Source organism: Corythoichthys intestinalis, chromosome 17 (genome assembly GCF_030265065.1).
Source record: "Corythoichthys intestinalis isolate RoL2023-P3 chromosome 17, ASM3026506v1, whole genome shotgun sequence".
Lineage (NCBI taxonomy): Eukaryota > Metazoa > Chordata > Actinopteri > Syngnathiformes > Syngnathidae > Corythoichthys > Corythoichthys intestinalis.
The window spans coordinates 17,108,542-17,123,508 of NC_080411.1; the positions used below are offsets into that span (position 1 = coordinate 17,108,542).

At 39.7% G+C, this 14,967-nt stretch overlaps 1 protein-coding gene across 4 annotated transcripts in view; it reads right to left on the reverse strand.

Moving 5' to 3' along the window:
* The window catches only part of fcho2 (FCH and mu domain containing endocytic adaptor 2), an 84,360-nt gene that overhangs the window by 15,075 nt on the left and 54,318 nt on the right, over positions 1 to 14,967 (reverse strand). Inside the window, exons 15-22 of one of the 4 annotated variants that reach the window (XM_057818410.1) lie at positions 13,071 to 13,095; positions 12,543 to 12,582; positions 11,388 to 11,476; positions 4,712 to 4,821; positions 4,488 to 4,617; positions 4,314 to 4,397; positions 2,943 to 3,002; positions 714 to 825 (exon numbers count right to left, since the gene is read on the reverse strand). In XM_057818410.1, the coding sequence (XP_057674393.1) occupies positions 714 to 825; positions 2,943 to 3,002; positions 4,314 to 4,397; positions 4,488 to 4,617; positions 4,712 to 4,821; positions 11,388 to 11,476; positions 12,543 to 12,582; positions 13,071 to 13,095 (650 nt within the window). Of the gene's footprint in view, positions 1 to 713; positions 826 to 2,942; positions 3,003 to 4,313; positions 4,618 to 4,711; positions 4,822 to 11,387; positions 11,477 to 12,542; positions 12,583 to 13,070; positions 13,096 to 14,967 lie in introns of all 4 variants that reach the window. The other 3 variants (XM_057818409.1, XM_057818412.1, XM_057818413.1) reach the window with 3 other exon arrangements.

A 14,967-nucleotide genomic window follows, 5' to 3' on the forward strand; every position in this document is an offset into this window, starting at 1 on the left:
GTGGCTGACATCTATAGCGTCCAATGGCAACCAATGAGTTTCATTTTGAGGCATTTCAGGTCATTTTCGGTTGATTTTTATTCACTTTTCTGTTGATTTCGGGGCATTTCTGGGTCACTTACAGTTGATTTTGGATTACAGAACAAGAAGTTACCCGCGAATGAATAGGCAGTGACTCAAACCCAACAGGAAGTGTGCTGTAAATGCCGTAAAATGAACAGAAAGTGAGCTGTAAATTCCGCGAAAATAGGAAAGGCGGTCTGCGAATGCTCTGGCTTCGAATGAACGAACATTCATTGGCCAATATAAATGGATTGGGCATCTAGCGTAGTCAATGACAGCCATCGAGTTAACAGAGACACTATTCAAGTGGAAGATTTTGCTAGCAACTTGTTGGTTCCTTTTTATTTATTTACAGTATCTTTTAAAAACAGTGACACCTTTTTAAAACAATATATCAATTTTTAGGGCAGGAGCATATCGATAACCTTTTGGGATAGAAAGCATCAGGATATATCACCATTTCAATATTTTATCACATCCCTAGTTAAGAGTGTACATAGTATCATTTTAAATGGATCGAATGAAATCGTGGGAGACTTTGTAATATCAGCAAATATGATATCTTTATCCTAAAAATCGTGTCATATTGTCACGAAATTGGGAGATTTAGCACTTAAGCCTAACGAAAAGGAGACTTCTGCATGACTCACTTGTTTGGATCGGAGCCTTTGAAGTAGGCGTTGACAGACTCGGTGAAGGCCACGGCGATGGGCAAAGCATCCTGGGACGCCAGCGTGACAGGGCTTGGACCACGTGATGCCCCTCGATGACAAAAACAAGAGCAGGCAAAAGATTTCACTTGATTTTTCTTTTTGTCCCCTTGGCTTTTAGAAAACCTAATAGGATAATCCATTTGAATTGGATTGGACGACTATTGTCGTCAATGATGAAACTTTGGTTTCATGTAAGTGTTTTCAGTGCTTTGCTGCTATACTGTGTCTAACCCTTTATAAGGCACTCATTGAACTTGGTGTCATAAGACTGTCATACTGATGACATGACACCTTGTCTTGAATATGAATGAGGGCTTATTATAGATGTCATTGAGTGTCATTTGGTGAATAATGTCAGTTTTGATGCAATATTGAGATTTTTTTCCAAATGTCTTTGGGTTGGAATCTGAGTAAACGAACTGTTTTAGGGTTAGGACCAGTGCCGGTTCTAGGATTTTTTTGAAACAGGGGGCCACACAAGGGGCCAAGTGTCGCTGCAATCTTTGTTCAGTATTTGTTTTGGTCAACAAGGCAATACGCCATACTGTAGAAACAACATTATCGATAGCCATGCTTTGTAAAGAAATGGGAACCGGGGCACTTCAGGTGCCATTCAAATTAGAGAGGGGGAAATTGCCCCTGTAACACCCCCCTTAAAAATGACACTGGTTAGGACACTTAATGGCATTAGTCATAAGCATTCATTCATGTTCACGACAGTGTGATGTGTCAGTGTCTTATGACACCGAGTTCAAATAAAGTGTTATCCCATGACAAGAGTGTTTGTTTTTATTTTTGTTTTCAATACAGTTTTTCTTTATTTATTATATTATTTATTCATTAAAAACAATTATCAATAATAGTAATTTAAAAAATAATGTATATCATCATAATTGGAACTTGGCATCCGCATATGTGGATATCACATATTGGGTTATATTTCAAATAGAGTTGTCCGATAATGAGTTTTTAACTGACATACCGATATTATCCAACTCTGAAAAGCCAATACCGATATAAAAACGATTCTGAAATATGCTGTCGTTCACTTAACGTGTTATTGCTAGTTGTATTGTGATGCCCCACTGGATGCTTTAATAATGATAATTGTCACAAATTCATTGTTTTCCAAATAAAAAAAGCATTCTGTGAGAACAACTTCAACTGAAATTTTAGAGAATGAATGTCCCATGTGAATAGTATAAATTGAAATGAGCCAAAATGTCCATCAATAAATAAAAGGAAATACAGTATTCACAATTAAATCACATTTAGAGTAGTTACCACTAAGGAGCCACTAAACGGCAACCAAAGCATTACAAATACAGGCAGGCAATCATTGGACCAATGACAATTCCCATGCATTTTGCAGGGTTTTTCCACAGATTTTTCTATTTTATTACTTTTCTAGTTTTCTTAATGACTATTTCTTTCTGGTAACACAGTAGTTATATGTAATGAGTTTGTAATTTATTATTTTTCAATCATTTATTGGCATTGTATTGTAATTTAATTTTTGCACTATGAATGCAAATGGTCTGTTCACATAACAAATCCCAAGTATCTTAGTTTGGAGATATCTAATGGTCAATTAGCATAGCTAACGTGCTAATCTGTGACCAGCCCTTATACAAAGGCAGAAGGCTTCTACTATTCACTTTGAAGGTAATATGCATATTAGCCAAAATCCGATAATGAAAAACCGATACCCTGATTATCATTTAAAGATGCTTTTATCGGCTACCCGATAATATTGGACAACTCTAATTCCAAATGTTAGTACTGTGGCCTGCATGGCCAGAAATGCAATGTTAACGTATATTTAGTTTATTAAATGACCAAAAATCGACACTTGCCCTATAAAGGGTTAACAACCATCTGTGACATAATCATTAATGGACTATTATCACATTAGTCAGCTACAATCTTAAAACACAAGTTAGCTCCATGCTGTTTACAACTTCATGTTAGTGGAAGCATTTGGCATCAGAAGGAAGTATTCTTTGCTAATAAAATGACATTTGGGCCTAGCACATCGGGATGCAAACAAGTCAGCGGTTAGAGTCACACAAATAAATGAGAGCAGGCAACTATGCACAAAATCAAGCAGCGTACAATAAAAAGACGCTATTAGATTTCGGAGGAGCGTCCTCCCCGGACTGATACCTGCTGGCGTTTCACAGCGCCTCTCAAAGGTCGGCAGCTTGGAGACAAACATGTCGTCTTCTTTACTCCCAAGGAGGAGGACACAAATGTGAGGATGGAGGAACAAACAAATACACACTACAAACAATTTTCCATCGACTGAATCAGGTGTGTCAAAGGTTGGGCCCGCCAGGGGGGCCAATCCGGCCTGTTGTAGCTCATTCATAATGTGCATACCAAATCACGCTTTTTTTATATTGAAAACTGCAGATTTGTGATTTTAGTGACCAATACTGCACTTCGCTTACTTTCATGTCTTCAGTTACATTCTCCCTGTCAAAATGGATGATGAGTAAATGAGACCCAAAAATGCCCCAAAACACAACAGAAAGCAACACCAAATCAACAGCAAGTGACCTGAAAATGCTACAAAATCAGCTGGAAGCACCCTGGAAATGGCGAAAAAATGAAATATAATGATCCAAAATTTACAGGAAGTGACAGAAAAAAGTCCCAAAACCAACAGGAATTCACCTGGAAATGCCCCAAAATTAACAGGAAGCAACATGCAAAAGTCCCCAAAAATCAAATGATCCAGTTGTACAGGGAGTGACCCAAGAAACAGCTCAAAATAAACAGGAAGTAACGCCAAATCATCAGCAAGTCACCTGGAAATGCCCCAAAATCAAAAGGAAGCAGTCTGGAAATTCCCCCAAAAATTAAAGGATCCAAAATTTATCGGGAATGACCCAAAAACGTCCCAAAACCAACAGGAAGTCAACTGGAAATGCCCCGAAATCAACAGGAAGCAGCCTTGAAGTGGCCAAAAAACGATCTAAAATTTAAAGTGACCCAAAAATGTCCCAAAACCAAAAGGAAGTAAACTGAAAATCCCCCCAAATCAACAGGAAGCTGCCTGGAAATGCCGCCAAAAATGAAATGAGCCAAAATTTACAGGGAGTGACCCAAAAATGGCTCAAAACCATCATGAATTGACGCCAAATCAACAGCATGTGACTTGGAATTCCCTTAAAAATGAAGTGGATTGATCCAAAATTTACAGGAAGTGACACGAAAGTATCTTACAATGACAAGGAAGTGAAGCAAAATTTACTCATTGCCTGCCATTGACAACGATAGACGTCCAATTCACTTAAACTGGAATGCTCATTTTCCAGTGCCACTGAAATCAAGCGCCGTCAATGGCAGACAGGGAGTTTAACTTATTTGACCAAACACAAACTAGCCCGGCCCACTCTAAATCTAATTGTTAAAAATGTGGCCCGCGAACCAAATGACTTTGACACCCATGGCCTAAATATTCCTCAAATTTGGGTGGAGCTAAAGTATTGGATGTAGTGTGCGGAAGAGGTTTGGAATAGGGAAACTCACTTAGACTGAAAGGGAAGAATGAAGAAGATGAGAAAACTTCTGGCGCACAACAGGAGAAGTGATCGGGAAAAAGGTGAGCGGGGCCTGGGACGGAAAGGAGGAACGTGGACAGAAAAGGAAAAGAAGAAGAAAGGGAGGTACTGGACAAAGGAAGGAAAGCGCAATGGTCCTTACCTACGGTCGGCGTGTTAGCGGCGCTGAGCGAAGCATTTGACGACAGGGACGAAGAGCTCTCGGCACGGGCAAGAGGCGCAGCAGGGGGAGGGCTGGCGCCGGGCGCTTTGGGCGGACTAAAGGGTCTTGCCTGCAAAAAAAAAAAAAAAAAAAAAAAAAAAACATGGATAGTGATGTCAGCGTCAAACTCAAATGGGCTATTTGACCGTTTCTTTCCTACTCACGATCTCGTTGATGCCACTCAGTTTGCCCGTGGGAAGCTTGGGCCTGGAGGAGGGACGGGGCGGCGGCACCAGCGCGCCCGCCGCCAGAGGGGTCGTCGGACGGTTGGGGCCTGAGGAAGGCGAGAGCAAAACATGCTGGTGAACACCACGTATGGAACAACAAATAAAGTACATGGGTTCAAAACCATTCAGGCATAAAACAAAAATCTCAAATGGGTGCAACACAAAAACCGGGAATTCCACAAATACCTGAATACTAATCAAGAAAAACAAATAATACAAATATCACACAAAACAAAGGCAATCAGGCAGCTAACAAAAAAAAAAAACAGGCACAAGAGAAAATAGGACACAAGAAATAAAAAAAATGACAGATATACAAAAACAGGCTGTGAGTCAATAAATACGTTGACATACAATTGTTGAATTTTGACTTCCACATATAAAATATTAAAATAAAGACAGACAAGTTTAAAATATTGGTGAAAACTATGGTTAAAAAACAAACACTGAACTAACATTTTAAACTATACCAAAGGAGCAACAGGTGTTTTGAAAATAGATTGGTGGAACTCAAAATTGGGGGCTTTAAGGGTGCTATGGAATGCTAAAACAAGTGACTTTAAAATGATAGCAGAGAATATCTTGGGCACAAATCCATACATAAAAAGTCACAGAAAAAGCTTAATAATGAATTTAGATCCTAATTAATCCTCCTTTCTCAGCTGCCTTAAGCCCTGCCCATTCCAAAAAAGTCTCCAGATGAGGATGTCACACCCACGATGAACTGCTAGCATGCTATCAATAGGATTTCTATTGTTGCCGTGTGACCGTTCTGTCATTCTGTCAACATGTAAAAGCTAGCGCAGCACTAGTGAGATAGACATGATCATCAACAGAATTGCTAAGGAAAAAACAATAGGGCATTCCCTGATTTATTGCATTGTTTTGGGTGGAATAACTTGGAAATTGTGAAAAAAAAAAAAAAAACAGCCAGCTTTGTTTGTCAAATGAATTTTTTACATTCAAAATAATATTAGTGCAGTCATTTTTAACACTAAAAGCAAACAAGCACTACAGGCAAAAAATAATGTCCATCAATCACATACAATCAATAAAACGGGTAGCAATCATGAGATATAAATATAAAATACACAACTATAAACAAAACAGGCAGTGAATGCGAAAACACAAACCAAGATTGAAAAATAAATAAATAAATAAAAAATACAGAGAAATAGGCAAGTAATCAAACAGAAAACAGATCCTACCAAATAAAACAGGCAATTAAATTCAAATAAATAAAACACACAGGAATAACCGAACCTAACCAAACCAAAATGGGGTTTCCGCATGCATTGCAAACACAAACTCAAGCATTACCCGGAAATATTTGCGTGGCCACGTCGCTCAACCCGAAGAAACAATCGGAAAACCCCTCCGACGCTTTCCCGTACGCGTCGGCCGAGTCGTCCGACAGGAAGCGAGCGCTTCTCCCGGACGCCGTCCTCGCCGGGGGGTGGCGACCTGGTGCCGCGTCCTCCCCGAAGGCCGTCCACCGGCTCTGGGAGCGGGAAGGGCGGGAAATGCCGTCGTCTGCCGGTTCAGGCGGCGGCGCCACGGGGGCACTGTGGGCACGGACGGGCTGCGGACGGGGAGCTTGAAAGGGGTTTTCCGGGGAGTCCCAAGGAGACGAGACGGATGAAGAGAACGGTGAAACGTCTTTGGACGGCGAGCGCTCGGGAGGCGGAGCCCACTCGGCTGAACCTTTTCAGAGCGACCGATCCGGGCAGGAAAAAAAGCGGATGTAAAAAAGTCTACACACCCTTCAAATGTAACAATATACACGATAACATAACGTAATTGCATAAGTGTGCAGACCCTCTTTGGAAAGGAAACGTTATTTGACATTCACCATACAACAACTCCTTAGATGAACTCAATGGGTGCCACTGACGAGCGATAGGACACCCTTACTGATCTCAGTCAAAATGGATTGGATAAATATTGGCGTCAATGGTACTGAAACGTTCATTCACCCCCCGCCCCCCCCCAAAAAAATGGACCGAACGTCTAGCGCCGTCACTGGCAGCCACTGAGTTAGATGAGTGCCTTGTGAGGATTTTAAAAAATGAATGTAAAGGTTGCAATTAAAGATGTCCCGATCGATCGGCACCGATCACGTCATTTTCAAAGTATCGGATTCGGCAAAAAAATATCGAACATGCCTTTTTTAAATATTCATACATTTTTTAATTAAATCGTTTTCTAATTGTATGTAACATTACAGACAAAATGTCTTACACTCATCCAGAGTCTTCAGTTTAGGCTTAAAGTAGGGCTATCAAATTTATCGCGTTATCGGCAGTAATTAATTTTTTTTTTAAATTAATCACGTTAAAATATTTAACGCAATTAACGCATGCGCTGCACGACCCACTCACGCATTGTCGCGTTCAATCTACAATGGCGCCGATTTACCTATATATAGAGCTAAAAGGCAGTGTAAAATGACTAGAGTGAATTTTGGCAATCTTTGGAGCCTTTTTTTAATTGGCTAAAGCCTTAAAATCCCTCTCTCAACAATTAGAAATATCGTGGGAAAGCAATGTGGGGAAGCAAGGTAGTAGCTGATCTTATTCTTTACACCCTATGTTATTTCCCAACGCAGAGAAGATATATCAATTGGTGCCACTACGCACAGTCATGGTTGCACTTCCCATCATGCATTTGGGCAGAACAGCTAAATGGCTACAGTTTACTGAAAGCTCAACAAATACACTAGATGGCAATATTTAGTCACAATATACAAAGTCAAGTCTTTCTATCCGTGGATCCCTCTCACAGAAAGAATGTTAATAATGTAAATGCCATCTTGAGGATTTATTGTAATAATAAACAAATACAGTACTTATGTACTGTATGTTGAATGTATATATTCGTCCGAATTTTATTCTTTTCTTAATGCATTGCCAAAATGTATATGATCGGGAAAAATTATCGGGAATGATTGGAATTGAATCGGGAGCAAAAAAAAAAGCAATCGGATCGGGAAATATCGGGATCGGCAGATACTCAAACTAAAACGATCGGGATCGGATCGGGAGCAAAAAAACATGATTGGAACAACCCTAGTTACAATGGTCATAGTGTGACTAATTGACAATAATTGACATATTGAAAAACCATTGTTTTTGTCAACGATGACAATAACGAAAATATTTTGTCGACGAACCATTGTTTTCATGACGATGACGAGCTACGAACGTGTCTCAGGAGACTAAAACATAACGAGAAAAGTCAGTTTGCCAGTTTTCTTCTGATGAGACAACAAAGAGGCGAAAATGCGACTTAGTTTCTGTCATGTGTTCACAATGTGTGACATTTTTGTATTGTGCGTGTAGTAAATCGCCTGCATCGTAGCAGCGTTTATGTTGTGTCACTCGTGATATGTTTTGCGCCTCTCCCTCACTGGAGTCTAGCTAGGCTGCGCTACAGGCTTGCTTGTTTTGAGACACATGGTAAGATTGGTTTTTGTAATCTTGGCAAGAGAGAATATGCAATGTTACTTTAACTTTTAAAGGTTTGTGCTGAGGGATCATTGTACAGGGTGACCCAAAAAACAGTTTACACTCAGTTGACTGCTTGTTTAAAAGCCATTGAAACATATCTAAATAGGTTGTCATGCTTAAGTGATTCATTAAGGTCACTCAATGCAGCTGGTAATCTCTCATCTCTACAATTCCTGTGCTTCTGCTGAAAATGAAGAAAACTTTAGCTGTACCTGAATTGCTGCGTGCCGGTCTGACACCTACTGAGATTGCAGCAAATCTGAGAATATCCAGATGTGCAGTCTACAAATTAAAAAGAAGCTGAAAGATACTGGAACAGCCTCACGAAAACCTGGGTCTGGAAGTGCCGATTTGTGCGGACCAAAAAGTTGATTGACAAGGTGATATGTGGCTACCCCAGAGTCCAGATCTCAATCCCCTGGATTATAGCATATGGGCAACTGTGGAGAACAGTGCCTGTAAGAAGCCACAAACTTCTGTGGCAGCCTTGGAGACGTCCATTGTTAGAAGACCGGTCAAGCGTTCCGCGGGCGCCTGGAGGCTGTTGTGACACTTAAGGGAGGACACATTGAAAAATAGAGTGTAGTGTACATGTTCTTTACAATAATGTATAATTTGTGATTAAATTCTAATTCGAAGATGAATAAACATGGCATTTAAATTGTATTATGGCAGTGTAAACTTTTTTTGGGGTCACCCTGTACACTAAATGTAACTCCTAGCGTTAGCATAACCTTCGTATTACCTTTAGCATTAACTTTTGCGTGGCGAACGTCGTCTTAAACTCTCAGACACCTGTTTTTTTAAATACAGTCTGTGACGTCCAGGTGGGTTTAATTGAAATTAATGTACTGTTTTGCTACAGTGTGTGCATTATCATCACCAAGTTGTCCTTGTCGACGCAAAAATATGTACTCGTCTGTCAATAGCCACGTTTACATGCTGACTTTTATTCATACCGATTCAAATCATTCCGAATGGAAATTTCACATCAGCTGTTTACATGTCACTTCATCTATTCCGATCCAGCGTTTACATGTGACTGCCTTTATTCCGAAAGGACGTTTGACAACTGCCGTCTGACATGCGCAGATTAAACAAAACAAAGCGTCACGTTGCAAAACGTGGAGATCGATCGTCAGATCAGCTGCTGTTTTAACTTTTCGAGTGGAAACAAAACTTCAGAATGATACGCCGTTCATTTAAAAAGTTGTGTGGGTGCGCTGTGCGTGTGCTTGGAAGCCATGTTGCAAGTGATGTTACTTACGTCACCGAGTGACGTCACCACGTCAGTACGGAGCATGCGCAGAAAGAACGCAACCAGACACCATTCCGCTTCCCTGTTTACATGATATAATTTTACTTCTAATCGGTTTGGGAAAAGGAATATTCCACCCCTGTGAATCGGAATGAAATTCCATTCGGTTTGGGCCTGTTCATTCCGAATGAGGTGTTTATATGGAACACATTTATTCGGTTTGAACAAATATTCTGATTGTAATTGGAATATTTGGCTCCATGTAAACGTGGCAACTGTTGATTCCAAATGGCGTACCGCAAGCAACACGTCACTTCCGCTCATTAATATTCATGACATTAGCTACCGTTGCTAACCGAGGACAAGCCATCGTTTGTCCCTAATAGGAAATGAATGGAACTCGTGTACGAAGGAGAAGTTTACAGCGCTAAACCTACCAATTCTCTCCGAAAATGATGTGCCTGGTGCCAAATTGACTGGCATAGATGTGGAAGAACATAAAAATATTCAGTTAAAGAGATGGCTTTAGTGTCGAAGGCTGAAAAAGACGAAAAAAACGAGCCGACCTAAGCATAGCTTTAGCTTTTTTATCGACGCGACTGACAATGACATTCTCCCGTTTCAACAAGCTATCCTTTACCATTAGCCCTGTCTTTCTTACATATCCTCTGGTTGTCCTACGTCTCTTACCGTTCTTGGGGGTAATTTAGTTAGCTTTGTATAGCGATCGCAAATGCTACTCAGTGACAGCCAACGAACACTTTTATTTTTTCATTGATAACACATCTTAATCCTATAATTTATTTCCACTCCCCCCTTACTAAAGTTGTTTTTTTATATATATATAACAGAAACGGTAACAGTGGCAGTCAGATACCATTATAATTCTTTTCAGGTCATTCATTGTCAGACAGAAGCAGTACGGCACAACGTTACGCTAAAAAAATAAGTTAAAAATATAAAAATGGCTTACCTCATTGTCCTCTGAAAGACCATGCCAACCCAACATAATGTTTACTGCATTTGAAACGTGAATGGATTCGCCGAGCTGGTGTTAAAGTCCGCGCAAGTTGATTCGGTCTTCACATTTTTTCCTCCCGAGTTTTTGGTTTCCGGGAACGTATGAAGAAAACATCCTTCATGGTCGTAATGTCTAGAGTCGTTTCTACAAGTTCCAAAAAAGCAATGCGTGATCGGCATTTTGTTTTTTGAAAGATTACCGGCGAAAAGTAGCACTTTTTACGTTGGGTCTATGCGAGGGCGGGTCTATAATGTCCCACTTCGGCTTTACTTCCGCTTTACGATGCGACGTCACGGTCTAAAAATAGCCTGCGTGCGGTACGCCATTGTTGTAACCTTTATCTATTTATTTTTGGACTAAAACCTTTTAATGTTAAAGACAAGAACATTTTGAGAAACTGACTAAAACAAATGAATTTTGTCTGTAAAAATAAACGAAGACATTTTGAAATGACTAAAATACAGTATAACTAATAAGTATTTTCGTCCAAAACACTAAGACGAAAAGGGCTGCCAAAAACAACACTGTTGAAAACAATCAACAAAAACAAGAAGAATAAATAAATAGATGACGACACGAGAGATTTTACAGTCGTAATCCCTGATGCTCTTTTTGACTTTGAAGCTTTGTCAGTAACGAGAGCTTGTTTGACAACATGCGTGCCAGGGGGGCTTTCACGGGCGACCCGCTCGACCCCGACAAGGCGCCAATTAACGCCGGATTATGGCCTAGCTTAGGCGGCGGGTCGGCGTTGATGTCACGCCTCTGCACGGAAAGGTGCTCGGGAGAAACCGCTTCCGTGTTTGCAAAAAATAAGACTGCTACCTGTGGACGTGGACCCCGGTTGGGAGGAGGCGGCGGTGGTCATGAACGGGCCCAACGGATCCAGCGACAGGAGGTCGTTGTTGCTCAGACTGCGGCACAAACATAAATGTGCGTGTTACATTGAAGTAGTAGTTAGCATAGGTTTTTCATACCTTTTTCTCCCCTTTCAGTAAAATCAAAGGATGCGTGGGCCAACTTGAAATCTTTCCACTTTTATAATTGAAACTCTATGATAGAGAGTAATCGTTATACTGTACGGCAGTAACATGTATCTATGATATGATACTAGTATATCTACGTACATCTGGCCTTATTCTACAGGTGAAAATTAGCCGTTTGGCTAATTCTGGCAAATTTATGGTTGTAACGTTAATATTTACTGTCCTTGTAAATAAATACATTTTAAATTAATGTTAAATAAATGTTTTAAAACTTTAAACATGCAAGTTATGAAACAGTTCGTTGTTGAGATTCCTCATAGACCACTGCAGCATCTCAATTTCATTCTGATTTCACCAAACTGGCGGAGCGTTGACTTGTCAAGGTCACTGTCACTTGCCAATACGCACTTAAAAAATTTCCGTTTTGCCAACAGATTTCAAGAATTCATTCGTGCATGAGGACAGATGCCATTTAAACGACGTCATTATTAAAAAATGAAAATTCCATCATCACTCTACTTAAATGGCATGTTTTAAGCTTTCAATTACTGTTGGTAAAATTTCTTCCATCACTCTTGGTTTTATTTATTTATTTTCCCTTCAGGCATGACAAATCCGAACAAACATACAGCATTTATATGTGTTTACAATTAATTCAACCCGAAAAGAAGAGGGCAGACGGGAGAAGCCGTAGCTTATTGAAACCCGCCCCCAGTATACCATATAGGATGCAGAAAATATCGTGATCACAAGTTTTTTTTTTTTTTTAACCATCCCCTCTGATTGTTCATTTTCCCATTTTTTTTTATTGGATCATTAAAAAGTTACCATTTTGTCGGGTCATCCTAATATAATTTTAAAACATCTTTTTGATTCGTAAACTAAAACAAAACTAATTGCAAATAGTATTTGAAATACAAAATAATTTATGAGATAATTGGTCAGCAAGTTATGTTTCAATGAATTCTCAACAAAAGCAAAGCAAGCGACTCACTCGTATGACGCTGGCACCCTCGCTTTGGCTAGCTCGTCACCTGCGGAAGAAACCAACCTTTAGCCGCACATTCTATTGACGCCGATGGACGTCCAATCCGTTTGGTTGAATGAACAGAATAGGATACGGTGGGGAACATTTTTAAGTGGATGGAAATTGTAGCGGACAGAAAAATGTGCTGTTTATTTTGGGATGATATTAATGACATCATAGTTAATCCTCCGATGAATAGCTGCTCAAAAGCCGGGCTAATCAAAACATAACCTTGCGGAGGGCTGAAAAAAAAAAAACTTTCAAGATGGATAGCCTGTGTTTTTCCAAAGACAGATAACCCGAGCGGGAGCAGAAAACGCAGAGGGATGATCGGTGACATGTTCAAATACTCGCGGCAATTAGGCAATTCATCTTGCTTTGGCGTTCCCGGGAAAAGAACAGCTATTTGCTTTTTTCTTTCCCAGAACGTGTTGCCTTTGGCTCAGCTTCTTTGAAAAACAAGCGCCGCCGGGTAAAAAGGGGGAAAGTACTCACTGGATTGGTTTCTTCGCATTTGGCCCTGAAAAAGAAAAACAAAGACAAAATCAGCCAAAACAAAAGATTTGGGGGAAAAAAAAAAAAAAAAAAAACATTTAAATTTTTACATTTTTTTTTTTCAATTCACGTTGCGGTGCCATTGGCAACAATAGACATCCGTTCCATTTGGACTGGATGATTCCATCGCTGCTAGCCCAAATGGATTGGACGTCTATCGGAGTCATTAGTAGCCAATGAATTAAATGTCAAGACAGGCAGTCAACTACACGGATGTGCACTGTTGAGTAACTTCATTTGCATGTTTTTTTTTTTTTTTTAAGGGCATGACTTTAACATGTTATGATTACCATAATTTTAGGACTATAAGCCGCTACTTTTTCCCCTCATTTTGAATCCTACGGTTTATAGTCCAGTGCAGCTTATTTGTTGATTTATTTGGGTTAATAGATAACACTTTATTTGACAGCGGTGTCATAAGACCATCATAATTATGACACGACACAATCATGGGCATTACTGAATGCTTACGACAGATATCATTAGGTGTCATCAGGAAAATTATGGTACTAACTCCATTTATGTCCAGCTTGGATCTTTCACATCCATTCAAAAGTGAGATAATTTGCTGGATGACATTAAATAACATCTGCTATAAGCATTCATTAATGCTCATGACAATGTCATGTCATAATTATGATATTCTTATAACAGTCTTATGTCGCCACTGTCAAATAAAGTGTTACCAAATACCATAAACAGCAATTACTGAAACAACTGGAACAGTAACTGAAGAAATAATCAGCACAGAACATGAATTTTGATTGTTATTTACATCTGTAGCGCTGCAATACATGCTAGGAGGCAAGTTGGATGACAACAGTGTTGACAGCAGATGGCAGCAGAGGTCGACTGTCTCCCCCAGGGGAGCAGTGATGGCCAAATGAAGCTTCCTGAAGCAATGAAGCTTTGAACCAATTAGCTGGTGGTGGTGTGAATTTGATCTTCTGACAGTCTTATGATGCTGCCGTCAAAGTGTTATCTTTTGGTGTAAATAAAGTGAGGACAGCTGCTGCTTACAGTCCAGTGCGGCTTATCTATGAACAAATGTCCTGTTCATGTCAAATTTGGTGGATGACGCCTTATAGTCAGGTGCGCTTTATAGTCCGAAAATTATGTTAATTACAAAAATAACGCATTTTTGTTCCAAGCAACGTGGGGACCTTTTATCATGGTTTGCTCAGTTCCTGGGAAAACCAATAATACTGTTGGGCATCTAAACATGTGAGCAAATGATGTGTAATACATGCAATATACAGGATTTCTAGAGGTATCAGCAAATCTCAGTTAATGTTTTTTAATGCCACTTTCAACTAATTTAATGCCCATGCCCAACTGCAGATAGTTTCACACACAGAAATGGTCATGAGTTGTCCGATAATGCCTTTTTAACCGATATCCCGATATTGTCCAACTCCAAAAATCCACTATCAAACAGATACTGATATATGCGGTTGGGGTGTTAACATATTATGGTTAATTGTATTGTGATGCCCTACTGGATACTAACGATAAATGTAACAACTTCAAGGTTTTCCAATAAACATTCTGTGACAAAGAAGAGAGCAACTTCAACTGTTGTTATAGAAAAACTGTTTACATTCTATTTATTATATACGACCCTCGTGAGCAAAAGCGGCATGGAAAATGAATGAATGAATGAATTATATTTATTGTTGAAATCAAAATAGAGTAAACTGTAAAAACAAAGGCACATCGCTTCAGTACTTTGAACGAGGTATGTAATGAGTTAATAATTCGTCATTTTGTAATCAGTGTTGTTTTCGTCAACAATGACGATAACGAAAATATTTCATCGACCAACAATTTTTTCATG